At 39.2% G+C, this 26,581-nt stretch overlaps 1 protein-coding gene across 2 annotated transcripts in view; it reads left to right on the forward strand.

Moving 5' to 3' along the window:
* Nucleotides 1-24,171, forward strand: part of ENPP1 (ectonucleotide pyrophosphatase/phosphodiesterase 1) — a 73,857-nt gene extending 49,686 nt beyond the window's left edge. Inside the window, exons 11-25 of one of the 2 annotated variants that reach the window (XM_045011052.1) lie at nucleotides 469-541; nucleotides 2,635-2,743; nucleotides 3,935-4,066; nucleotides 5,002-5,033; nucleotides 7,338-7,465; nucleotides 9,245-9,314; nucleotides 11,940-12,027; nucleotides 13,296-13,468; nucleotides 13,991-14,042; nucleotides 16,816-16,970; nucleotides 18,989-19,124; nucleotides 20,628-20,708; nucleotides 21,570-21,702; nucleotides 22,532-22,688; nucleotides 23,708-24,171. In XM_045011052.1, the coding sequence (XP_044866987.1) occupies nucleotides 469-541; nucleotides 2,635-2,743; nucleotides 3,935-4,066; nucleotides 5,002-5,033; nucleotides 7,338-7,465; nucleotides 9,245-9,314; nucleotides 11,940-12,027; nucleotides 13,296-13,468; nucleotides 13,991-14,042; nucleotides 16,816-16,970; nucleotides 18,989-19,124; nucleotides 20,628-20,708; nucleotides 21,570-21,702; nucleotides 22,532-22,688; nucleotides 23,708-23,878 (1,690 nt within the window). In that variant the 3' untranslated portion in view covers nucleotides 23,879-24,171. The remainder of the gene's footprint in view (nucleotides 1-468; nucleotides 542-2,634; nucleotides 2,744-3,934; nucleotides 4,067-5,001; nucleotides 5,034-7,337; nucleotides 7,466-9,244; nucleotides 9,315-11,939; nucleotides 12,028-13,295; nucleotides 13,469-13,990; nucleotides 14,043-16,815; nucleotides 16,971-18,988; nucleotides 19,125-20,627; nucleotides 20,709-21,569; nucleotides 21,703-22,531; nucleotides 22,689-23,707) is intronic. The other variant, XM_045011053.1, reaches the window with a different exon arrangement.
* Nucleotides 24,172-26,581: the final 2,410 nt, after the last annotated feature.

The following is a 26,581-nucleotide window of genomic DNA, read 5'->3' on the forward strand; positions in this document are numbered from 1 at the left end:
TTTCAGAGATCTGTCTATGATGACTCCAAGATCTCTTTCTTGTGTGGTACCAGCTAATTTAGATCCCATCATTTTTGTATGGATAGTTGGGATTATGTTCTCCCATGTGCATTACTTTGTATTTATCAACATTGAATTTCATCTGCCATTTTGCTGCCCAGTCACCCAGTTTTATGAGATCCCTTTGTAACTCTCGCAGTCTGCTTTGGATTTAACTATCTCGAGTAATTTTGTATTGTTTGCAAATTTTACCACCTTTTCCCAGATCATTTACGATCAACAAATTAGTTGTTTCAAGCCTGTTTCTAAGCAAATTGTCCATTTCTTTCCCTTCTTTTAAAATGTTTCCTCACTAAATGATGCACAGTTGTTTCTATTACTTAATATCCATTGTTGAATTATAATTTTTTCTGGACTATTTTTCAATGTGTATGTAAAATATTACATTTTTGGTGCTGTTTGATATAGACCACACTTTTACACTCTGTATTTAGAAGAACCAGATTTCTCCGGCCATAAGTTTGGACCAGTCAGCAGTGGAGTAAGTAGACAGTTTTGTTTTGTTTTGTTTTGTTTTAAAGCTCTGTATTGAGTTAGTGATGAGGCTTTGTATAGCATGTTAAATTAACACCCATAAACTGGCGCACTCATCTGCAGTGTATTTACTAGAACAAGGACTTTGTGGGAGGGTGAACATGACCTAACATACATAGTAAAAGGGCATTTAATAGATGTGCTGTTTTCAATGCTAACAAATTAGGTACTATCTTTTATTTATAATTTAAAATTGCAAATGCGGATGAGGTTGTAAATGGTGAATCTTTTGTTTCCCTCTCCCCTTCCCCCACTCATCATATGCTAGTTCTCCCTTTTGACAAAAAATATTAGAAAGTTTTGGAAAGGGGAAAAAAAAGTTTTTCCTGAACATTATCAGTTTAGGGAAAAAGAAAACACTTTTCATTTTTGAAAAAAGTGGGTAGGGAGAGGTGGGGTGAATGAAACATTTAAACCAGCTCTAATCTTAGTCTACTTCTGTGGATGGCTATTCAGGTTGTAACTGGCATGGTTGCTGGCTGTCTCAGATTACAGTTAGGTGGATATGAATGATATCTCTCTCCATGTCAGACTTTGGCCATTTTGGCATAGGGCGAGGGTTCTCGACCTTTTTCTTTCTGAGGCCTCACCCCCAACATGCTATAAAAACTCCATAGCTCCACCTGTGCCACAACAACTGTTCTTCTGCATATAAAAGCCAGGGCCGGCACTAAGGGGTACCAAGCAGGGCAATTGCCCATGGCCCCATGCCACAGGGTCCACCACAAAGCTACATTGCTCAGGCTTTTGCTTCCACCCTGGGTGGCAGAGCTCAGGGCCCCGGGCTTCAGCTCCATGCGGTGGGGCTTTGACTTTCTCCCCTGGGCCCTAGCAAGTCCAATGCTGGCCCTGCTTGGCGGTCCTCCTGAAACATGCTCCTGGCCCGTGGGCCCTGGACCCCTGATTGAGAACCACTGGCATAGGGGAAGCAGATATTACCACTGTTTGTGCTGTACCCATTCAGTAAATAAAGAGAAGCCTTCATTTTCCGGGATGGGTCAATATTACATCCTTCAGTAAATGCACTTGCAAAAACAAGAAGAGGTGGAAGGGGGAAAAAACTATTCAGTGATTTGGGAACATTAGAGAATGGCAAAACTTGAACTCAGGAAAAGTTTTGGCATCTATAACTGACTTTTCCAGATTTCACTGGAGCTATTAAGAGCAAGAGGCTTTCAGTTTCTCTTGTGGGGGGCTTTCACTGAACACTGTTTCTGCGATAATACTGAAAGATCAGTGTAGTTCTTTAGCTGATTACTGCCAACGAGAGCTCGACAGTGGTGTCTCTGTCGCCCCTCTCCCCTTCCCTGCTTCTTAGGTAATATAAAACTCAGTTATAATTATCTTTGGTGAATAAATAAAACATATGTAACCTATGTCAAAAACACTTTGAAGAATAAAAACCACTGTAAGGACATCTGAGTAGCGCTGTAAGAACCTGATTCTGCAACCCTCACTCACACTGAGTAGAATTACTTATGCAAGTAGTCCCATCAAATAATGTAACCAGCTGATTATAAATATTAATTGCTCATATTGATTACTTATGCATCTAAATTATTCTTGCAAGTAGTCCCACAGAGTCCACTGTCACTAAGTACTAAACGTGAAAAAGAGTGAAGAATTGAGCTATAGGATGCCATTTCTTTTGGTTTAAAATTAAATTTTCAACCAATGATTAAGACCCCAAGTCACTAGTCCATCCTTATGTTCCCAGTTAAAATGACCCAAATGACAGAAGTATATAATGTATGTGAAGATGAAACTGATTGGACTAGCTTTTTATAAGAAATTCTAAATTTAAACAAATAGCTCATACTTAACCTGAAGCGAAAACTTGGGTCTGACCAATCCTTATTCCCATGTATAGTTCAGCTGAAACCTACGGGAATACTTATGTGAATAGAGTTTGCAGATAGAGGTCTTTTATTTGCATATGGGCCATACTGTCTTACATTTTACATTCACCAAATACAGATATATGAATTCGTTTCTAAATGCTTAACATCTGTTTTACATCACCACATTTCTATTCTGCAGGTCATTCTTGCACTACAGAGAGTGGACAACATAGTTGGGATGCTGATGGATGGTCTCAAGGAAATGAATTTGCACAAATGCCTAAACATTATTCTTCTATCTGATCATGGTAAATTGATGTGTACACAGTGGCAAAATGAGGACAGACACCTGCATGGAATTAAGTGCCAGGCTGCAACTTTTATTAACCTTTAGAACAGGGAAGGGGCACTACCTGCCCATCACCCACACTCTTCTATACAAGATATTTAATTGATTCCAGTGTGGGGGTTACCGGGCTCATTACCAATATAACCCTTAACTTGGGGTAAGCTCTCCTCACCTCTACCCTCCCAGCTGGCCAATGGCTGCAAGAGACTAATGTGAGGAAAAGTTACTTTTGTTGTCCCTCAGCAAGTGTTTCCCTCTCTCACTGCTGGGACTGTTCATTTTCACCACTGGCCTCATCAAGTTCTCTCGCCCATTGAAGCAGGTGGTGTCATTTTGTTTTCATAGTAGACATGCTTAAAGTCAGATGTCAGCTTTGCTACAGAAGAATATTCTGGACCTGATTCTTATTTACACCCCAGCTCCTTTATAGCTCTCTGGTAATGTAAATGGTCCTTAATGTAAATTACATTTTACAGTGCCAGAGCAGTATAAAGGGTCTTCGTTGTACCTGAGAATCAGGCCTTTTATTGTTAATTTGTGGAGCTGGTGGGAGGAATGATATAATTCACTTTCTTTTCACATGCTGCACCCAACCCTCTCTTTCCCCATTCCAGCTTAAGTGACTTCAAAGCAATAGATTCCATTTTAAGAATATAACTAGTTTTTATTTATTATAACATCCTGGTTTTGTTTTTCTTAAGTAGTCACTGTGTACACACTGCACAAATGAAGCCGAAAGCCACAGCCATGGCCTATTATTTCCACTAGCTGCCTCTGACCTGTCTTTTACTGCAGGGCTATGTGTATAAAACTTAGATTTCTGACTACAGCCCAGAAATGAAAAGTTATCCACTCTACTGGTCCCGCCCCCACAGTATCCTTTATTTTTCTCCTTCAGTAGGGAAATCTATTGCAGTTTTCTTGTGAGAACTGTCATGAGGGAGTGTTACTGGGCTGCTGAAAGGGTAGATGTTTATGTACCGTAAGAGTTCACGTTTCCATTCTGCTGTTCAGATGTCTTGTGCTTGGTGATAATTTAACCAGGAAAGCTACATTTCCCCTTTGTACAAAACAGCTACATGTTCTGTTATCAGGTATATTGCAGATTTGTACCTACCTCTTTTAAAAATAACACTTTTCCCTTTTGCAGGCATGGAAACAGCTAGCTGTAGTAAAACAGCATATCTGAGCACATACATGGAGAATGTTCAAGATATCACAATAATTCCTGGCCCTGCAGCTCGCTTAAGACCCCAAAATGTTCCAGATGAGTATTTCTCTTGTATGTAGTTGCTAAACTAATTTGTGTTACTTGATTATCTATTTCTAAACTTTTTAAAATTAAGTGAGTATTAATTTGTGTAGAATATACTGATATTCCTCCGATTCAGTACAAGTTTACTGAGAAATTGAACCATAAGGGTTGGGGAAACTGTTATGATCTAGAAGCAAAAATCTTCTGCTCTTAAAGGCATTTAAAGACATAGTTCACTTACATGTGTAGCTGGGGCCCTTAATCTCTATATGGTTTAGCCAAACACAAGTTATTGGATTCAATACAAGGGTAACTAGGAGAAATGTAATGGCTTGTGATATACAGGAGGTCAAACTAAATGACTTAATGGTCCCTTCTGCCTTTAAACTCTAAGAATCTTTCCTAGCCTGAACCCTATCCTTTTCCAAGGAAGGTTGTTGGATTAAATTTATTTTTTTTCTTTTGGTGGGATTTTTCCTTGGAAGTTTATTAGAAACATGTTTATAAACACTTTACCAAAGTTAAGTTATATCAAGAAAACTCCAAGCTATTAGACTAGCACAACAATTACTGCTTCTTATGTACACATTGCAATAAATTTTGGAATGTCAAATTCTAGTTGGCAACATCCTTTTCTGTCAACACCATTTAAACGATAAATATCTGAACATTACAAGTAAATAGCCAAATTGATTGGAGAGAAGAGAATGTGAAGGAAACCTCCCCTAAAAAGACAGCTAGTTAAAAAGTATAGCTTGAAGGTTTTCTTACTGATTTTGTTTTTACTATTGGTTGCTTGGTTTTCAAACAGGAAAAATAAGTTGCTTACATTTAGAAATGATTTTTAACCTAGATGACTGCGTTATGTGGTATTGAATCAGTATTCCATATTTGGAAGCCTTTTATTTTGCATCTTTTTTTTTTAAATTTAGGTGACTAATTTTTACATCTGACTCTTCTAGTTGATTACCAGCGTGTTACCAGACAACTTACAGTAAGTGTTGTCTTTAGTGTCAGCTCATGCTTGTTAATTCATATTGACATTTATTATTATTTTTACAGCAGCAGTATGCTAGGCTCCTTACATAACATATGAAAAGAGAGGGTCACTGCCCCAAACAGGTTACTACCCAATTCTAGATATGACACAATGACAGGAGGAGAAACAATAGGGAGAAAAGTGGACAAGAGTAATAAGAAATAGCCAGCAGGATTTGTCAAGAACAAATCATGCCAAACCTACCTAATCTCCTTCTTTGACAGGGTTACTGGTCTAGTGGGAATGAGGAAAACAGTAGCCACGATGTGTCTTGATTTCAGTAAGGCTTTTGACACAGTCCCACCTGACATTCTAATAAGCAAACTAGGGAAATGTGGTCTAGATTAAATTACAATAAGGCTTGTGCACAACTGGTTGAAAAACTGTACTCAAAGAAAATTACCAGTGGTTTGCTATGAAAGCGGGAGGGCATATCTAGTGGGGTGCCACAGAGGTCAGTCCTAGGTCCAGTACTACTCAATAGTCAATATTTTCACTAATGACTTGGAAAATGGAGTGGAGAGTATTCTTATAAAATTAGTGGATGACACCAAGCTGGGAAGGGTCACAAGCAAATTGGAGGATAAGATTAGACTTCAGAATGACCTTGACAGATTAGAGAACTGAAATCAACAAGATTAAATTAATTAAAAAGACAAGTGTGAAGTATTACGCTTAAGAAGGAAAAATCAAATGCACAGCTACAAAATAGGGAATAGCTGGATAGGTGGTAGTACTGCTGGAACGGATTTGGGGGTTATAATAGTCAACACTGTAATGCAGTTGAGGAAAAAGGCAAATATGATTCTGAGCTATATTAATGGTAATGGTGTATGTAAGACATGGGAGGTAATGAATCCTGCTCTACTCAGCAATGGCGAGGCCTCAGCTGGAGTACTGTGTCTAATTCTTGGTGCCACACTTTAGGAAAGATGTGGACAAACTGGAGAGATTCCAGAGGAGAGAAACAAAAATGATAAAAAGGTTTAGAAAACCTGACCTGTGAAGAAGGTTAAAAAAACTGGCATGTTTAGTCTTGAGAAAAGAAAACCGAAGGGGAACCTGGTAACAGTCTTCAAATATGTTATGGGCCCTTCTAAAGAGGATGCTGATCCATTGTTCTCCATGGCCACTGAAAGTAGGACAAGAAGTAATGGGCTAAATCTGCAGCAAAGGTGGCTTTGGGTAGATCTTAGGAAAAAGTTTGTAAATATAAGGATAGTTAAGGACTGGAATAAGCTTCCAAGGGAGGTTGTGAAACCCTAGAGGCTTTTAAGAACAGGTGGGACAAACATCTGTCAGGGATGATCTAGGTTTACTTGGGTCTGCCTCAGTGGAGGGGGCCGAAGTTGATGACCCTTTGAGTTCCCTTCCAGCTCTACATTTCTATGATTGTGACCTCAGTGACTCACTTTTGGCTGATACATGACTTAAGTTTTGTTTGTCATTCATTAGACTTTCCTATTTTTAACGCCCCTCTCAGCTGACATTGCATCGTACTCACTGTCCAGAACACCCCATGCAGAAACCTCCTTATTGGCCTCATCAGGATTTTCTAGTCCCTTCTGTCCCCACCTCTGACTCCAAGCATGGTGGGAAATGGTGTCAGAGGGCTCTGGTAGCTATTATTGTTGTAGTTTGTAGGGTAGGACCCCCTAAGTGGTTCAGTCTGGTATTCCAGGAGCTGGCAAACTCCAAGTGGGGATTACATAAAGGAAAAGGGAATGTTGGTGGGGGAGAATATTAAATATCCACGGGTGACCAATATATTAAAACCTTTGCATGTGTATGATTTTCCATAATAGAGTGTTGCAGCATTCTCAGACTGGACAATTAAACACCACTAGACTTCAACATCCTGTCCATGTGATGCCTCTTACATGAGAGACCTCAATGAATAAAGGTCTTAATACCAGCCAGTGTTATACAGTCCAGTGTGGTCAAAACCTCATCAGAAAAAGGAGCAAAAAATTAGATAATTAAAAAAAAATTAGTTGACAGCATCCCTTAAATATAACTGTTAAAATGCATATTGACCGATTCTCAAATGTAAGTAACTGATATTTATGCACCATCCAATAGGTCTTTGAGTGTGATGGAAAGACTCCTATTGACTTTAACAGGAGTTGGACAAGACCCTTTGTCGTTTAAAGCACTGCTAAGCACTTAGTTTCTGATGTTCATAAGAATTTATGCATGATGGTCATGACTAGTTTTTTCACACATTATTAAATGTATATCTTTATTTAAAAATTTCAGTGCATAGACCCAGATCAGCATTTCAAAGCATTTATGAAAGAGCTCTTACCTAAGCGTTTTCACTATGGCAACAACGACCGAATTGAACGAGTACATTTTTACTTAGACCCCCAGTGGCAACTCGCTCGGTAAGTTACCATTCATCGGTACTTGGTTATACAGTAAAGAGTTTCTTGACTTGTTCTTTTGCTTTGGAGGAGAAAAATTAAAACAAATGAATGGTTCTAGATTGACAGCCATTGGAGGCTGAGTTCTCTGTTTATCCACAGAACACGTGTAACACAACATAAGCTTTTTCCTACAATGCCCTTGTCCCTGACTTGGTGGGATCACCTTAGTCTATATGAATTTCTCCTTGCTAAATATGCCTAAGGTGTTGGTGGGTTTTGTGATGTGGATACTTGTCAATTAAGACCTCCATTTCTGGAAAGCACTTAAGTACCTGCTTAATTCCCAAAGCATGTGCTTAAAGTTAAGCATGCATATGAGTGCTTTGCTGAATCAGTGTCTGTCTGTGAACTGCAGTGAATCAACTCACTTCTCCCAAGCTATTGAACAATTCTATACTTCTAGCTACTAGCAACCCAGGTGGAAACTTTGCTGGGGACCTAGAGGTGAAATTTCCTTATCCATCCCCCATTATGTCTTGTTCTCTTATTTCACTGTCAGAAATTGCATTGTTTCTTCTGACCTATATATTTACCATTGCCAGAATAGTAGTGTATATTGTGTAGTGGTAATAAGGGTTTTATTTAAGAGTGAGTCAGTGGTCCATATATACCACGTTGACATTTGAAGAAAGAACCTATCTGGTGTATGTCTTACGACTTTTAAAATAAATAAGCATATGTAAAGCTAACTAATTTTACTAAATTCCCCAAAACACTAAACAGTAAAATAATTGAACTGAGGTTACAATGGAGATCACAGGAATTAATCAAGGAATTAACAATAGTATACACTAGAATCAATACGTCAACAAGAATACAGATTGAGATAAACTACTGATCAAATTATTGCATGAACACAATCATAATCAAATCATGAAACCAATATAACACTTACCCTGGACACTTACTTCTCTGTTGCTGCTGGCGGCAAAAACTGCCTTCAGAGCTGGGCATCTGGCCAGCAGCAGTTGCCACTTTCTGGCCACCCAGCTCTGAAGGCAGTGCTGCCACCAGCAGCAGTGCAGAAATAAGCCCGGGCAGGGTGCTAGGATGCCCCAGAGCAGCCCTGGCATGTGTCCTCGCCCACCAGCGACCTGGAGTGACCCTCTACAGCCAGGCTCCTAGGCACGCCCCCACACACAGTCACTGCTCCCCAAGGACTCTGCCAGCCCCAGAGGCAGGTCCCCCAACGTAGGCTGTGAGCAGTCGAAGGGTGGTGGGGAGCTGAGGAGCAGCCACAGCCCCAGGGTCCTGAGCAGCAGCAGCAGGAATAGAGGAGGGAGATCCGTGGCTTCCCGCATCATGGCACCAGCCAGTGCAACAGCCACCCCATGCTGCCCAACTCTGGCTTCCAGCCTGGCCAGGGGTCAGGGCCTCGGGGGAAGAGGCAGGGCTGGTACTTAATTGAGGAGGAGCAGGGGGCAAGACTATGGGGAGAGCGCAGCCACCCCCCATTTTCAGTGTAGCCCACCACCTCAGCCAATCACTGGGAAGAGGCTGGCGCGGCCCATGACTTGCAGAGATTATATCTGCAGATGACAGCCTCTATTCTTCAACATTTCAAGGTTTACTCCTGCAGAGCTTACAGACTCTGTAGGCCTCTGGGGTATAGACTTCACTTTAGTTAATGTCCCCTTCTATATGCAGACAAACAAAGGTACTGAATATATTTTTACATAAATACATTTTGTAAAGTAGGTATTATTGGTTACATACCCTGTGACTTCTTTTAAATAGGAAACCATCTGAAATCAAATATTGCAGTGGTGGATTCCATGGCTCAGACAATCGCTTCATGAGTATGCAGGTAAGATTCAGAAGATGGTAAGGCTTATGATAGCTTCATTCACCTTATTCACAGGTTGCAAAGGATGATTTTCTTGCATATATTTGTTTAATCCAGGACACACCCTGTGACGGGGTGTACCAGGCCTTTGTGGCCACCTGCTGCAGGCCAGGCTGTTCTGCCATACCCTGCCCCAGGAAGCAGTGAGGTGGGAGAAAAAGAGAAGCAAAGATGGGTTCACCTTGCTTGCTTAGAGAGGCCTCAATGGAGCAGCCATCTTGGAAGCCACAGCCAATCTGAGCCCAGCAGGCTGAGATAAAAGGATCTGTAGGGGCTTAGCGGGTCAGTTCCTGGCTGGGATGAGAGGAGTGAAGAAGGGGGATGGAGCTAGAGAAGAACCTGTGGATGCTGGCCCTGAGATAAGTATGGAGATAAAAGGCCTGGTAGGAAGAGGCCCACAGAAGTAGCAGCTATGGATTAGAGTAAATAGTACAGTATGTGGTTGCAGTTTATAGGGTCCCTGGGTTGGAACCCAGAGTTCCCCTACTAACCATAGGTAAAGTGTTATAAACCCCAAGAAGGGGACAGGTCTTATTTGGGAGCCCGAATAAAGGGCCTAGAGCTAGGACTGATGACCCTAGCAAGGGCAAATATGCTATATAGTTATTGGACTCTTTGAACCCCATCTGGGGTATTATTTGGACTTTGTGTCTTGACTGGAGGGCCAAGTTGCTGAAGACCATCAAGGTCAGCTGGCAGCCTAGAGTGGTCAGGAAGCCATTAAACTTATAAGAAAAGGGGAGGGTAAAAAGACGGAAGATATGAACACTCAGCACAAAATCAAGATGCTGAGAATAAAATTAATCAAGGATAAAGTTTGCAAATGATGCAAAAATTGGGGGAATGGTAAATAATGAAGAGGACAGGTCACTGATAAAGAGCAATCTGGATTACTTGGTGCAAACTTGGCACAAGCAAACAATATACATTTTAATACAGCTAGGTACAAAGAATGTAGACCATTCTCACATGATAGGGGCTCTAGTCTGGCAAGCAGTGACTCTGAAAAAGATTTGGGGATTGTAGCGGATAATCAGTTGAACATGAACTCCCAATGTGATGTTGTGGCCAAAAGAGCTAATGCAATTCTTGAATGTATAAACAGGGACTCTTGAATAGAAGTAGAGAGGTTATTTTACATCAATATTTGGCACTGGTGCTACTACTGCTGGAGTACTATGTCCCGTGCTGGTGCCTACAGTTCAAGAAGGATGCTGATGATAAATGGGAGAGGGTTCAGAGAACAATTAGAGGATTAGAAAACATGTCCTATAGTGAAGAGAAGAGAAGGTTAGTGGGTGACTTCATTAATTTATAAGTATGGGAAAGAAATATTTAATAACTGAAATATTTATTTGTAACTTAAAGTTAGACAAATTCAGATGGAAAACAAAGTGTAAATATTTAATGGTGAAAGTAATTAACCACTGGAATATTGTGCCAGGATTTGTGGTTAATTCTCCATCACAGACAATTTTTAAATCAAGATTGGCTATTTTCCTAAAAAGCTATGCTCTAGGAATTACTTAAGGAAATTCTATGGCCAGTGTTATACAGGAGGTCAGACTAGATGATCACAATTGTCCCTTCTGCCTTGGAATGTATGAATGTTTCTGTTCATTTCTGTGCACCTTCTATAGAGCTGGAGTTAGTAAATACAATGGAAATTTGACTCTTACTACAGAAACCTGTACACGCCTTCAACAATTATGTATTGTTGCGATCAAACTGTCTTAAAAGTCATAGTTAAACACATGTAATTGACTTTACTCCATATTTGTATTATTCACCTAACCTGGCCAACTAGCCTTTCCAATCCTCTCCCTCACAAGAGAAAGGATTGTTTTATGGTTAATTCAAAGGGACTGAAAGCTACACCTGGGTTCTTTTCTCAGCTCTGCCACAGAGCTTGTGTGACCTTGAGAAAGTGACTGAATCTGAGATTGTGATCATTGTTTGCAAAGAGCTTTTAGATCTTGCCGAGGAAGGTGATATAGAAGGGAAGCAGTATTATATCACTTCTGCGATAATGGGTGTGATCTACTGGGTGTGCAATTTTCATGCAGAAAGAGAAAACAATGAGTGCCTCAGACTAAAGGCTTGCAAATAAACTGTTCAGATGATGTATGCCAGTCATGCTGGGCCAACTGTTACACTAAGTTCCTTTAAGTGATTTTATTTAAGTAAACATATGGAAGCGGAATTAATTTGCTCAAAAGAAGGGGACTTTCATACATCACAAGGTTTACATTTGCTGAAGATAACTTTTAAAGCCAGCTGTGAATCAAACTCAGATTTGCTCAGACATGTCCACCTCCCCCATCTTCTGCAAATGCTTCTTCTACCTCATAAAATTTCTTCCATGATTAGCCCTATGTTGTCATGTGAAATATATATCTTCTTTTTAAAAAAAGAAATCTGCACCTAGTTCAGTCCATGGCACACTGTATATGTTTATCATCAAAGATGCGGTGATTAAAATGTAAATGGGTAAAAGTGATTTCAGTGTATGTAATAATATGGACACTTTTTTACTGTAATATTCCTTAAAGACAAAAGTAAATAGGAGTTTTGTTTAAACTGTAGGCTATCTTTATTGGCTTTGGACCTGGATTCAAGTTCAAGACTCAAGTTGACCCATTTGAAAATATTGAACTCTATAATTTAATATGTGGTAAGAATAAGCAATAATTTTTTTTTCCTCATAAGCCTGTGAAAACCTCTTGGGCATAAAAATAAAAATCTTAATAAACACATGTTTAAATCTCTGATGAAGCTTCTCCCTTAGAGCCTCATTCATTTCATAAATTTGAAGCCATGTGTATTCCTCAGAAAGATCAGACCCCTAGAGTAAAAAAGCAGATTAATATGAACTCTCTTTCTGATTGGAACAATTTGACTTTTGACATAAAAGAATTAAAACAATCTGTCCTGCCCCTGCCAAAATGTAGCCTTTTAAGGAAACACTTAATAGATGTTTCCCGCTTTCCTTGCGTGCCTGTGTTTTTTTCATGGTTTTGGCATGTCTGCTCTAAAACCTCTCCTGAAATGCTTTCTTCTCTTTTTTTTCTCTCTAGAATTCTATTACCAATGGCCTTGATCCAGAAAAACACTTAAGCCAGTGAATAGGCTCACTGAAGTCAGTGGGAAAGCTCTGGTGCCTAAATGTTTTAGTGGATCAGGGCCATCGTCAGGAAGTATTGTCCCCTTTTCTCTTACTTGCACTTCCGTTGTTGCTTCCTTTTGGGACTGTTGCTACTATCATTGATGAAGGATATAGTAGACCAGTCACCAGTTAAACTCCACTGCAGCTGTGCAAGCTTCTCCCTTGAGCTATCACCTCTTATGGGGAGAGGCAAGAGTGCAAGTCTGTACTGGCAACTCAGAGGAGCCAGTTCAGCTGTAGGCCCTAGTGCCTTCAACAGGTACCCACGCTAGCATCTCAACTTTCAGAAGATAACAATTGATTAGGAATCCCCCAAAACCTGGGTGCTCAACAGCCACCAACTTCATGCACCAATTATTAGCCACTATTTCAGATTTGGAGGCTACAAGTTCAACTCCCACAAGGTGCAAGTGGGTTTTTTTTCTTTCTACATAGGGGAGCATTGTCCCTTCCCTCTCCGCTATCAGGAGGCAGGTGAATGAGAAATGGTGTCTTCCTCCTTCACTACAAGTGACCATCACAAGTGGTAGCTGGCTGTGAAAGCAGCTACATTAATCTGCCACCTGACTTAGTTTGACTGCATGGAGTACTAAGACAGAAACAGGCAACGCTGCAGTCATGGCACCCACATGAGTATAATCACAGCCAAACTGTAATACTGCCATGTATTTTTTAGTCAAATAAATTTGTTAGTTTCTAAGGGGCCACAAGTACTCCTGTTATTTTTATATATATTGTTTGGTTCTCCCTTAATATTCAGTTTGAATTGTTTGTAGATTTGCTTGGTATAACACCAGCCTACAATAATGGAACTCATGGAAGCCTAAACCATCTTTTAAAGAATCCTGTTTACATTCCAAGACATCCAGAGGAAGAAAGTCATCCTTCTGTATATCCGCTCATGAAAACCACCTCTTCACTGGACATTGGTTGCTCATGTGATTTGGCAGTAAGTAATTCAGATGGATAAAACTGCTGAGCCAAAATAATGTGTTTGTAATTGTGTCTGAAACTGTATACTCCTGAGTGTGATCACTACATTCATAATTTTGCCATCTATAGGCCTGATAGAATGCCCATTGACATTAATGGAAATATTTCTATTGATTTTAATGAGCAATAGGTATAGAGGGCCTGATCTACCTTTTCACATAGGACCGAATGCTGCCATTGGAAGGCAAGGTTTGACAGAGAAATACTGAACACTTTCTTTCTTGACTTTATCATATGGGAATTTTCCTCCTGTGGAGGATAGTTGTATATAAAATTTTCTTAATTTAAACCTTGATTATTCATGCTGTCAATGGGCAGTCCTCCAGTTGACTTCACTTGGAGTGCCTGTGTGGAAGGCTTGTAGAACAAAGGGCTTGAATTTGTTAACAAAGGGTTTTGTATATATTTATTGTTGAGAACTGTTGTCAGGGAATCATGCTCTATACAACAAATAGTAGCATCTGTGTTTATTTTATAGGGCTTGCCCATAAGGGATTTTCAGCAACAGTTAAATCACACTGCATCAGAAGGTAAGCATTTTATTTTATAGGAGAAAATGGTGTCTGTTTTTTTTTTAAGTAAAAACATTTTTATTTTGTTTAAAAGTTTGACCAATGCCTAGATTTATCCTGAGTCCTACTCAAGTACACGGGCTGAACAAAGAATCTCATCTTTTACTGGTATTTACCTGAACTATTCATCTTTACAAATAGATCCCTCTGTCTTGTAAACTGCTGTTCTTTAAAACTGTATTACTATGCAGTATATTTTTACAGAAATGTAGTCTGTATAGCAGCCATTACTACATGGTTGCTCTGTGAAATACAGAACTGATATGGCATATAGGGCAATCTACTTCTTGATTATCTAGATATACTTGAATTCTCCTATGGTAGGTTTTGAATTTTACAACATGGGTTACATAAGAATTTCATGAGGAAAAATTAGCTAGGAAAACTCCGGAAATGTTAATGCCTTGATGCTGCATATATGATGAAACATAGAAGATCTTTACTTTAGACAATCTAGAGTATTAGTCATAAGAATAAAATAGGTTTATTTACATGGTCAACAGTACATCTGCATTACTATGATTTGTAATAGAATATATTCTGTTATGACCATACTGAAGCTGTTTTTTCCCTTTTAAATGAGCCTTTGCCCAATAGCCAGTGACTAAGTCATCAGAACTAAAACCTAACTAATGGTCATGTGGAATGCATCTGCTGGCATTAATAATAACAAAAATGGATTCAGGTTGATTAGAATGTCAGAAAGATCAATAAGTTTATATGGACCTTGTTCTGTGTTTGTATTCAAAACAGAGGTGACATCACCACCTCCCATGAAAATAAATTCTATACCCATGAGTAACTCCCGTTAATAGCTATAGGGTTATGTCCCCACTGAAGGCAGGATTAGACATTTTTTGTCCATTCATGAATAACTGGATGCTTTTGCAGATATGTGTAGACTGCTGTGATGTAGGCTGTGGGATAAGAGTTTTCATGAGTCTACTCAACAATAACAGCAGATACTTTAAAAACATACCCCAGAACCTCTTAAAATTCTTGCTTTCAGTATTTTGTAGCACTCATGAAGATGATCAACAAAATGAGATCCATTTAGTAACTTTTTAGGCCTGATCCTGGGAATTTTGCTTGAGTTCCCAATTCAGCAAGATATTCAGTGGGTAGTCCCATTGAAGTTAGTGGGACTACTGACTTGCTTAAAGTTAAGCATATCCTTAAGTACCTTGCTGAATCAGGGCCTGAGTAAAGACTGCAGGATCAGGCCCATAATTCCAATGGATTCACTTTTGTAAAATGTAAGTCTAAGGACCTGATCCTGCGCCCACTGACATTAATGTCAATGTCTTCAATGGAAGCAGGACTGTTCTGCACATTTAACAGTTTAGATAACAATACTCCAGTAATTCAGATCTTGATATTAAAAGCTATAGTGACTACACTTACCAAATACAGTAGAACCTCAGAGTTACGAACACCAGAATTACACATTGACAGGTCAACCACACATCTCATTTGGAACCAGAAATACACAAAGCAGAGACAAAAAAAATGTAAGAAAGGCAAATAAAGTATAGTATAGTGTTAAATGTAAACTACTAAAAAAATTAAGGGAAAGTTTAAAAAAAAACAACAACAAGGTAAGGAAACCTTTTCTGTGCTTGTTTCATTTAAATTAAGATTGTTAAAAGCAGCATTTTTCTTCTGCATAGTAAAGTTTCAAGGCTGTATTAAGTCAGTGTTCAGTTATAAACTTTTGAAAGAACAACCATAATGTTTGTTCCGAGTTACAAACATTTCAGAATTACAAATAACCCCCAATCCCGAGGTGTTCGTAACTCTGGGATTCTACTGTACAAGTGAAAGGAGTCACTACAGATTAAAAAAAACCACAGTGACTATTGTGCAGAAAGCAAACAGATAAATCCCTTCTGGATTGTAAAGAAAAGAATAGTTCATAGCCACACAGGGAAAGGAGCCACACACAATTACAGTGGTGCAAAAACATTAAAATGTTCGCTGTCCTGAATTATTCTGCACTGTATGGAAAAATCAGGCATGCTTTTTATTAGAGTGACTGTAATTACACTGTACTGTAGTTGCATTGCAATTACGGTGTAAATATATTGTAATGGCATTTTTTTTCCTGCTTTCTCAGGCCAGTTGGTAGAAAAAGGGTGTAAGGAACAGTCTCTGGCTATGACAGTAATTCATTGTGGAACTAAGTGAACATCCTGATGAAGAACTAACCAACATTTCACTAAGTCATTGATTAATGAAAGGACTTCAAAGAGATACATCGAAATCAAAGTCAATTAAATGACTTACTATTTAGTTGCACGGCTTCAGTAAAACTGAAGTCCATCCCTATCTTTTCAACATATTCCAAACCTATCAACTAGTCATTGTCTCTCCCTAAACACTAAGAGTGGTGGGTTCCAGAAGAAACACTTGAACTGAAACACCCACCCAGATTTTGGGGAAATTTAGGACCATCTCTAATTTTAAATGGCAAAATGCATTATTTCCTCTTTGAGTTTAATTCTACTATATATTTAAATATCAGATATTGGTTAGTTGCATGATCATGGAAGTGCTCTGCAGGCTAGTAGTACCTTTCTCTTCCTCTTGTCTTAATCATGATTTTTCTGTGTGGTAGTTGGAAATTGTGGCAAGAACTTGCCATCACAAGAAATATGAAGGTGCACTGCAGAAAATCTCAACAAATATGCAAAGTGTATAGCACTTGTAATAAACCCTGTTTCTGCTCTAGTAAAGAAGATCGAGAAATACAGTTTGCCTTATGGGAGGCCCAGGGTTCTACAGAAGAGAAGCACATATTACCTCCTTTACCATCACCAGTATGTGAGTGGATACAGCCAGGATCTCAATATGACTTTGTGGAGTGCTTACACTGTTAGCAAATACGTAAGTATTTGCTGGCTTCTATAATGCTTTGTTCTTCCTCCTGTTACCCTTTTTCATCAGAAGTTGTTTTTTTTATTGTTTTTTGTAAACTGGAATTTCAGGGCTGGAAGCAGCTCTGCTTTTGAATGTTTGTTGCCCCAAGATTCACATAATAGTTGCCCATTGCATATGTCCCATGAAAACACCCACAGGAATGGGAATGTAGGGAGGAAAACATACGGTGGATGGACTGTGGCTCCTCTCCCTTCCCTGAAGTGAGCTGCAGTTCTGTCTCTAGAAACCAGCAGATCCCCAGACACTGTGGCAATCTCCAATAGCCAAAGCCATTGGTGGAGAGGCCCTGTGAATCCACTCTGGCTTTGGGTCTCTGGATGGGCCAACTCCTTGGCAGAGTGGGTCCATAGCCTCCATGATAGTGGCTGCATCTGGAATCCCCATGTTAAGAATGCAAAAAGAACAGGAGTACTTGTGGCACCTTAGAGACTAACAAATTTATTTGAGCATAAGCTTTCATGGGCTACAGCCCACTTCTTCGGATGCATAGAATGGAACATATATTGAGGATATATATATATACACACACACACATATATATATGTGTGTATATCTATCTATCTATCTATCTCTCTCTCTATATATATATATATAGAAAAATATATATATATAGATATACACACACACACACACACACACACACAGAGGGCATGAAAAGGTGGGAGTTGTCTAACTAACTCTGAGAGGCCAATTAAGTAAGAAAAAAACTTTTGAAGTGATAATCAAGATAGCCCAGTACAGACAGTTTGATAAGAAGTGTGAGAATACTTACAAGGGGAGATAGATTCAATGTTTGTAATGGCTCAGCCATTCCCAGTCCCTATTCAAACCTAAGTTGATTGTATCTAGTTTGCATATCAATTCCAGCTCAGCAGTTTCTCATTGGAGTCTGTTTTTGAAGCTTTTCTGTTGCAAAATTGCCACCCGCAGGTCTGTCATTGAATGACCAGACAGGTTAAGAATGGTTTCATGTACCAGGGGCCTTTTCTAAAGGACATCCTATGTAGTTTCTGTGTGACTAGTGTATGATGAGAAACCAGGCAGGTCCTTGACCTGTTCCTTCCCTTTCCCAAAGCAGGAAGCCCATCTATGACTAAAAGGCTAGATGGGACAATTAGATCACCTAGTCTAACCTCCACAATAAAACAGGCCATTAAATTTCACCAAGATATCTCAGCATTAAGCCCTTTAACCTATGTTTTTGTCTTGAGATACTGACAGTAACTGATGACAAGAACCAAATCCAATTCTTAAATATTGGATGAGGCTAACAATAACATGTTGCCAAATACACTGATTCCTGATGTCACTTTCTAAATACTCACCACTAAAATTACAATAAATATTCACATGAATCCATGGCAAGCATCTTTAAAGTAAAATAGACCGAAACACACATGATGGTATAGAAAATTACTTTATTTCGTAGAAATATTTTTCTTAGAGTGGTCTTAGATTAAAAACAATGTAGGATCAGCAGAGAATGTTATTCAGTCTGATTACTTGGGGAAATTGCAGGATTTTCAATAAATATGTGTTATTTAAAATACTACATATCATACAAAAATAGACTTAAGAATAAGCTACAGGCAAACAAGTACTTCACAAAAAATAAAATCCAGGACTGCTAAAACACTTCACCGCCACAACACCTCCTGAAGGCTCTCAGGCACTTCTATCATGCACATCTAGGTTTTCTTTTGATAAGGGAATTCCTTCCCATAGCACGTGGAATGCCTCGGTTCTGTCATCTTATTTATAAGATACTCCTATGAAGCAATTTTTGCCTCATCAAAATAAGGATGCAAAATAACATTTAATCCTTCTGAAACTTAGTCTCCTCACACAATTAAGGACAATTGCAGACAATTTTTTAGGGTTTTGTAAACACAAATATGGAAGTGAACCATGATAGTGACTCAGCTATTTGTACAGCAAATTATTATTCTGTTTCTGTTCAATAGGATAACCGGACTGCCTCTGTGGAAAACTTGTCCAACTGTTTACATGTGGACATTCGTATCCCTTCTAGTTCTAGCAAGACTTGTTCATTTTACAAAAATCACCATCAACTGAGCTACGGATTCCTTTTCCCTCCAAGTAAATTCACCGTCGTCTTCACACAACTTGTCTGAGTTCTGTCATCCCTATGTTTTGTTCATGCAATAGTGAAGGGGCACCCTTTGTAATAAAAAAATCCAGGGAATTAACTGAAGGCATGAGGTTCCTACTGCTAAGCCATTTGCAGAATAGTCCATTTCAATCTACCATTTATGCTAACATGGAAAGAATAGGAATCTCCAAACTTTACTTTGGCAGTTGGCAGGATGCTCATGATGTTCTTACTTCCACTGTCACCAAAGACAATTCAGGGTGTCTTGAATAAAGCAAAGGAGGAAAATTACTTGCAAAACATTTACAGCTAGACCAATACTGGGTGAAATCCTGGCTCCACTGAAATTGATGGAAATTTTGCCATTGACATTAGTGAGGCCAGGATTTTACCAGCTGTGAAAAGTGTAACTGGCTAGGCCTGCCCTCTTAGTTACAGTGTATTGATTCACTAGATGAAAACCTTTGCGTCAGAACATTCTTCATCCCTTTAAGCAACAGCATGGAATTATTTCCACCGTCCTTCTGGAGGTTTGCGAGGTAGCCAAGTTTCTAACATGACACCTCACACAGAAATGGGGGAAGAGTTTATGAACTCTGAATCAAGTCTTATGAATTGGGAAAATACAAATAGTGCAAGTTTCAAACTTTCTTCCTAAGTGGCTGTTACTATTTTAAAAAAACCCACATTTTGTGTACAGGAATGCTCATGTCAAATACTAGGGTGTAGCATTCAGTGGGAAACTTCCTTTAATCAACTAGAATGGACCTCATTTTATATCTGAACTACAGTATTGTCCCACATCAGGTCTTCCGTAAAATAATTAATTGTTTGCGCTTAAATATTTTGGGCCTGATTCTCTAACACTTTGTGTAACTATTTATACCTGTGCAAAGTGAATGTGAAACACTGCTCTTCTGCTCCTGTAGCATTTTGTCCCTACTTTGCACAGATGTAAACAGCTACACAAGGTGCTGGGCAGGTATTATCTGGCATTATTTCTTTTTGATTATTTGAGCATTTAACACTAAGTTTTGGGTGCTAGGGCAGAATCTTCTAGGTTTAGATAGAGCTGAGCCCTTCTACTTTTTTGCATCTATTCTGCAGGCAGAATGAATTGGTAGTAGTCCCTAAAACTCATGCTGAGATCCAGAGGTGACCAGTGAAATCTAAAAGTGTGCACTGATTTTTACATTTTCAGGAATGTGTCCACTTTATATTTGACAACTGCACTTACTGGAGCTGCTGCCGAGATTGCTTCATTCTCTATCCACGTGGTCCAACATCCATTTAAGAGAATGAATAGACCCCCGCATTGACTTCAGTGAGAGCAGAATCAGGCCCCAAATGCATTTTCTCTTTTGAAATAGGTCAGACCCACAGTAACATTGTTAAGTTGATCTATTTAACCTCCATGTAGCTGGTATCTCATGGCTTTCCAAGTGACCCTACAAAGTAATGAATAGTTGTTTATCATTCATTTCTTTTAGATCTAAGAAAAGACACAAGGAAGAGTTCCTATGAAGTTCTACTTAACAGCAACATTGTGCCAATGTATCATGAGTTTAAAGGTAATTATGTATATTTATTTACATGCAAAAGCATCGCTGATTTTGCTTGTTTCCAAGTCATTGCAAAAGATTCCAGGCTCAGCTGCCTCTGTAAATTAAGTCACAGCCAAGAAAATTGGTAACAATTGGGCCAGACTGTGAACTCCTTGCTTACATGGACAAGGAGTTACTCATTTGAATAGTTCCACTAAAGTCAGTGGAATTGCTCATGTGAATAACTGCTCGCCACAATGAGTTTGGGGTTCCTAGTCTCTGGTCCCATGTAAACAAAGGCCCAGAACTCATTTCTTAATTTAACATTTTACAATGTTTTGTTGCTTATTTTTCCTCCTGTCTGAATTTCACCTGCGTGTATTTTGGGCAGAGTGTCCTTAGTGGACATGTATAAAGTTAAATAATTGACACCAGTTCCTAGTTTAGGAATGCTTTCTAGGCTCAAAGATGGTCTTGTACCTGAGTTTCCTATCTGAAATCTGGTCTGCTGTAGTAATAAGGGCAACAATCTCACATCTAGCAGAGAAGGGATGTGCAAACTAGACATGTATTAGTGAGATGGAGCATGTAGGGCACAGGGGGATTGAGTTGGTATCTAAGAAACTAGATACAGAACTACTCCCCCAGCTAAGCAGGTCTGCATCAGCCTAGTACAGTTATATTTCACATGGGGAACATAAGGTGGCTCACTCTTAACTGGGACATCACTCTCTCAGAGGCATGGGGAGAACTTTGGAGACTAACAATAAACACCTCTTTTCTTCTATCTTCATTGTAGCTGTTTGTATACTGATAAATACCCAGTGCAATTATTTTCAAAACTTCTCCCCCTGACATAACATTTTCCACTACCATATTGTATTCCAGTGATATGGAACTATTTCAATGATGTTCTGCTGCCAAAATACACTCTGGCAAGAAATGGTGTCAATGTAGTCAGTGGCCCTGTGTTCGATTATGACTCCAATGGGCTGTACGATACTCCAGAAAAAGTGAAGAGGTGGGAATTTTCTCCTTTCTAATACTGATTTTTTTTCTTTCCTTTTTTTTATCATTTCATAATAATTATGACACTACTTGCCAAAAAAATTATCTCGCAAGAGGAGCTCCTGGCAGAATACATCAGCTAATGTGTAGCTAGTCACATAGCTCCAAACACATCACTTTAAAGCTAATAGCCCAACAAAAGAGAAGGTAAAAAAAAAAACACCCCAGAAGTATGGAATCACAAACCCTGTATGTTAGGTACAGCTGCCACAGCTCCCAGGTGGAAGAATGGGTTTTACCTAGAACTCCATGAGACTGCCTCCAGTACTGGAGGAAACAGGAGCAATGGAAGGAGCCCATTGTCCTTGGTAGTCTGATTCCTTCCTGATTCAAAGTAACTGGCTAAATTCTATTGATAGACTTCTCTGTAAAGATTTGCTATTTTCTTATAGTTGGCAAGATTGGTTCAAAATGACAGATGAGCTGGGCGTTCCTTTAACTGAGCCAGAGCTCTGAACTCTGCCAATAATCTACTTTAGATCCTCACCTATTTTTATGACAAATCATGGTTTACTCTTTTTGAGACCATCACTAGACCTACTCTTCAGACCATCAAGCCAGCCAAACTTGGCTTGTGTGACAGCAATCTAGAATGCCCTTCAAAGCTCAGAGTATTCTACTGGCATATTCTAGTGCTAAGCTTCTGAAGGTTTCCCTTGGGCCAAGGAGGTTAATAAAAATTGTTTTGCTAAAGTACACCAGGTGTCATTGTGCCTTTGCGCTGCATTAATTTTATAGTTTTAGAGGAAGTAGATCTAAAACACCACCTCTTTGCATTTCAGATTAACTCGTGACCCAGAAGTTCTGGTTCCAACTCACTATTTCATTGTGCTGACGAGTTGTAAAAATATTTCCCAGACTCCACTGCAGTGTGAAGGGGCTCTAGATGCCTTATCTTTCATTGTACCTCACAGGCCAGACAACAGTGAAAGCTGTGCAGTAAGTAGCCTTTGTTTAGCTCCATGTATATATCTGAAGCCAGGCCTGGCTCACACTGCAGACAGAGCAGTGATGAATTAGTTAATGGCTATAAAGTCCTTTGAGGTATTTTATAATGGTGTCTTAGAGTGAGATTAAACAATTTCATTTACAAAGGTAGGTTTATAGAAGCGTGGTATATCCATTTACATGTGAAAGTAGCTATGTTGTGTGCTTTGCTCTTTTGAACTGTAAAGAGTGGCTGGGTTAGAGCTGGTGGGTTTGAAACACAATAGAGTGAGAGAATCTTATTATGACACTTCAACAGCAACATCTATAGTATCAGCACCAAATCACAGTAATTGACACACAGATCCATTACTGTTGACATGATTACCTCCCCTGCCACTGGATTCCACATTTTTATAACTCAGTAGGTTAAAATCAGTTGCGTTTTGAGTTTACAAGATCACGTTGCTAAATTAATATTGCCTTTTATACAAGACAGCCAATTGTTATTTTTAATATTTGATAATGGGCTCTTCAGTCTGGCAGAGAAAGATGTAAAGATCCAATGGCTGGAAGTTGAAGCTAGACAAATACAGACTGGAAATAAGGCATACATTTTTAACTGAGAGTAAATAACCATTGGAATAATGTACCAAGGATTATGGTGGATTCTCCATCATTGACAACTTTTAAATCAAGATTGGATGTTTTTCTAAAAGGTCTGCTCTAGGAATTATTTTGGGGAAGTTCTATGGTCTTTGTTATGCAGGAGGTCAGATTAGATTATCACAATGGTCCATTCTGGCCTTGGAATCTATGAAACTGTGAAAACAAGACCAAGTGCTATATTTGTTTAGCTATATTTGTAAATGCTTGATAGCCACTGATCTTTTCAACTTCTTGATTAGGTTTTGTGAAAATTTGTTGCCTTAACTTCTAAAAACAGTCTTCCACTAGCATATTATATGTGTAATCCTTGAAACAGAATTCTGCAGAATATCCCTAATTTTTCTCTTGTTTCTCTATCCCAGCAGAGACACAAACATGACTCTTTGTGGGTTGAAGAGCGAATGAGGTTTCATACAGCCCGGGTCAGAGATGTAGAACTTCTCACTGGACTCAGCTTCTACCAAGACAGAAAACAGCCAGTGTCTGATATTTTACAGTTAAAAACATATTTACCAACTTTTCCCATGGAGTGAAATTTGTCTAGTTCACAATTAATTTTGTAAATACACTATTTTATCTACAGGAAAAAAGTCTTTTAATGAGCTGGAACACTTACTGAGAGCCGTTGACCATATTGAGAATTGGAAAGAATCTGTGCCACATTCGTATCTCAGGGATATTTGATGGGCTAAGTATAACACAGTGTCATAGGTCTCACCCCACTTGGAGCTGTTGGGTTCACAAGATGGGGACCTGCATGGATCCCCTAAACTAAAATCCTAGTTTAGAACTGGTAAAAGCTGCCACCACCCAATAATATACATGTATTGGGACACAGTCCTTCCCCGAAATCCTTGGGGATCCCAAGAGCCCCAAATCCATGGAGTTCTTACACCTAGGAGAAATAAACCATTCCCCCCTGCTTCCTCCCCCCTCCCTTTTCCTAGGAGAGATGCCGGGATCCAACTACAGAGGGATGCCTCCCTCCTCCCCTTTCCCTGAGAATCCACCCAAGGAAAAATCAACCAAGTCCTTAACAGAAAAGATTTATTAAAGAATAAAAAGAAAGTAACTGTCTCTGTAACCAAGATGGAACAATACACAGGGTCTAAACTTATCAATCTCTGGAGAGAATCCCCCCTCCTTTCTTTCTCAGTAACAGCAATAACAGTACAGAATTAAAGAAATTCTTTCAGCAAACACACAATTGCAAATGTAGAAATCAAATTATAAGACTAATTCGCCTTTCTAATTAATACTTACTATTGGATAGTAGGAACTACTCCAGGAGAACTTGGAGACATGTCTGGCCTCTCTTAGATCCAAAAAGAGAACAGAGCCAACAAGGAACACAGACAAAGGCTTCCCTCCACAGAGATTTGAAATTATCCTGTCCCTTGATTGGTCCTCTGGTCAGGTGTTTCTCAGGTTACTGAGCTTGTTATCCCTTTCCAGGTAAAAGAGACCTTAACCCTGATCTGTTTATTTATGACACACAGGAAGACCGCTCCTGTTGGTCTTACTCCCACTTGAATGCGGTAGAATTGTGACTGTTATTAAAGCTGATCTGCCAGCATTTGAACTTTACATACAGAAACACTGAGGAGAAAATTATAATGGCACCTTCTAAATCTTTTTAATTACATTGGAGTTGAAGAAGTTTATAAGGGAGGGATAATTATCAATATTTTGATCAAAAATAGAGACAATTGGCAAGTATGTTAAAGTCCTGGTTCCTTTTCATTATGGCTTCTAAGTGGGGGGGGGGGGGTAGAACGTCTAGTGAATTAGACATTGAGCAGTGTTCTATTAAATTATCATTCAATATACTGCATAAAGCTATATTGCATGTGTTATGGCATCCACCCCCAAATGGGTCATCAGTTGAGGAAGAGCATACGACTTTCAGCACCATGGCACAGGCCTCTAGCTAAAGTAATATCTTTTTTAATTGGTAGCAGTAGTAGGTTATTATCCTGTAGTAGACCAGGAACTAAAGAGTAATGTGCATGTTACACACGCATTCCGTAACTATGCAGGGCTGTGGTGCTTCAGAGTACGTGTATAATAAGAAACGAATCAAATAGAATCTTAGGACAGTTTTGGAGAATTATCTCACTCCAGATGAACCTAGATTTGATTAATACATTTTGTTTCTTAAAGGTTCAAGGTGGTTTTTAGATTTAGAGGAATACATTTGTCATTTTGAGGAAAACTGAAATTTTGGGGGAAAATTGCCATTGCCCAGAGGAAAATTGCTTTCATTTTCGTTAATAGTGAAAGATGATCTCTCCCCCACCCCCCCACTAACCTTCAAGGCTGATTTTTTTCCTGAACCCCTTTTCAGCACAATATGTCCCTAGAGAGGCACCAAATGACTAGATCCCATCGGCATTTCCAGCTGTGCCCTTATTCCCCAATACACCTAAATTGCTGTTCACTTACCTTGCATGCAGATACAAAGCCAGATGCAACGCCACCAAGGGCAGGCAACCAGCTGTCTTGGAAGCTGTAGTACTGCACAACCAGCTACTGGTGATGCAATATGCCATCACTGCCATAATATTCCCACTTTGTCTCCTTTGGTCTATAAAGACCAGACTCTCTACATAGGATTTCTTTTATAATCAATGATACATTTCTACTTTTTTAAAACCACAAACTACATTAAAAGAATGTAGAGTCTGTGGCAGAGCACTAGAGAGAGAGAGATTTATGCTCTTGTTTAGTCTAGAAATGTAAGACCTTGATCCAAACCCCATTGAAGTCAATGGAAGCTTTTCCAGTGACTTCAGTAGAACTGGATCAGGCCCCTAGACTGTTTCTCCTTTCACTGTGTGTATTTTCTTGATCTCTTCTGCCACAAGCATAACATTCTCCTAAAGTAGTTTCACTGTGTGAAGTGCAAGTGTGTTGCAGCAACATCGCATTATGACTGTGATACCATTATTTAGTGTAACGGCTTTGTAACATCAACTTCGACAAATAAAAAGCATAAGCTGTTGCATTTTGTTTCCTTTTTTATGCCAGATACCTTGGTCAGCCAAATACAAACACCAATATATGGATCTCCTTCTTAACAGGGTCAGATTACAGCAGAGTCTAAGAGTCCATTTTAAAAAAGGTTTCTAGCCTTTACGGGGCATATCCACACTAGGATAAAATTTACCTTTTATACTAGTATAGACACTTTTATAATCAAGAATTTCTCCATAAACACATAACCAAAGTATAAA

Source organism: Mauremys mutica, chromosome 3 (genome assembly GCF_020497125.1).
Source record: "Mauremys mutica isolate MM-2020 ecotype Southern chromosome 3, ASM2049712v1, whole genome shotgun sequence".
In the NCBI taxonomy this organism is placed as follows: domain Eukaryota; kingdom Metazoa; phylum Chordata; order Testudines; family Geoemydidae; genus Mauremys; species Mauremys mutica.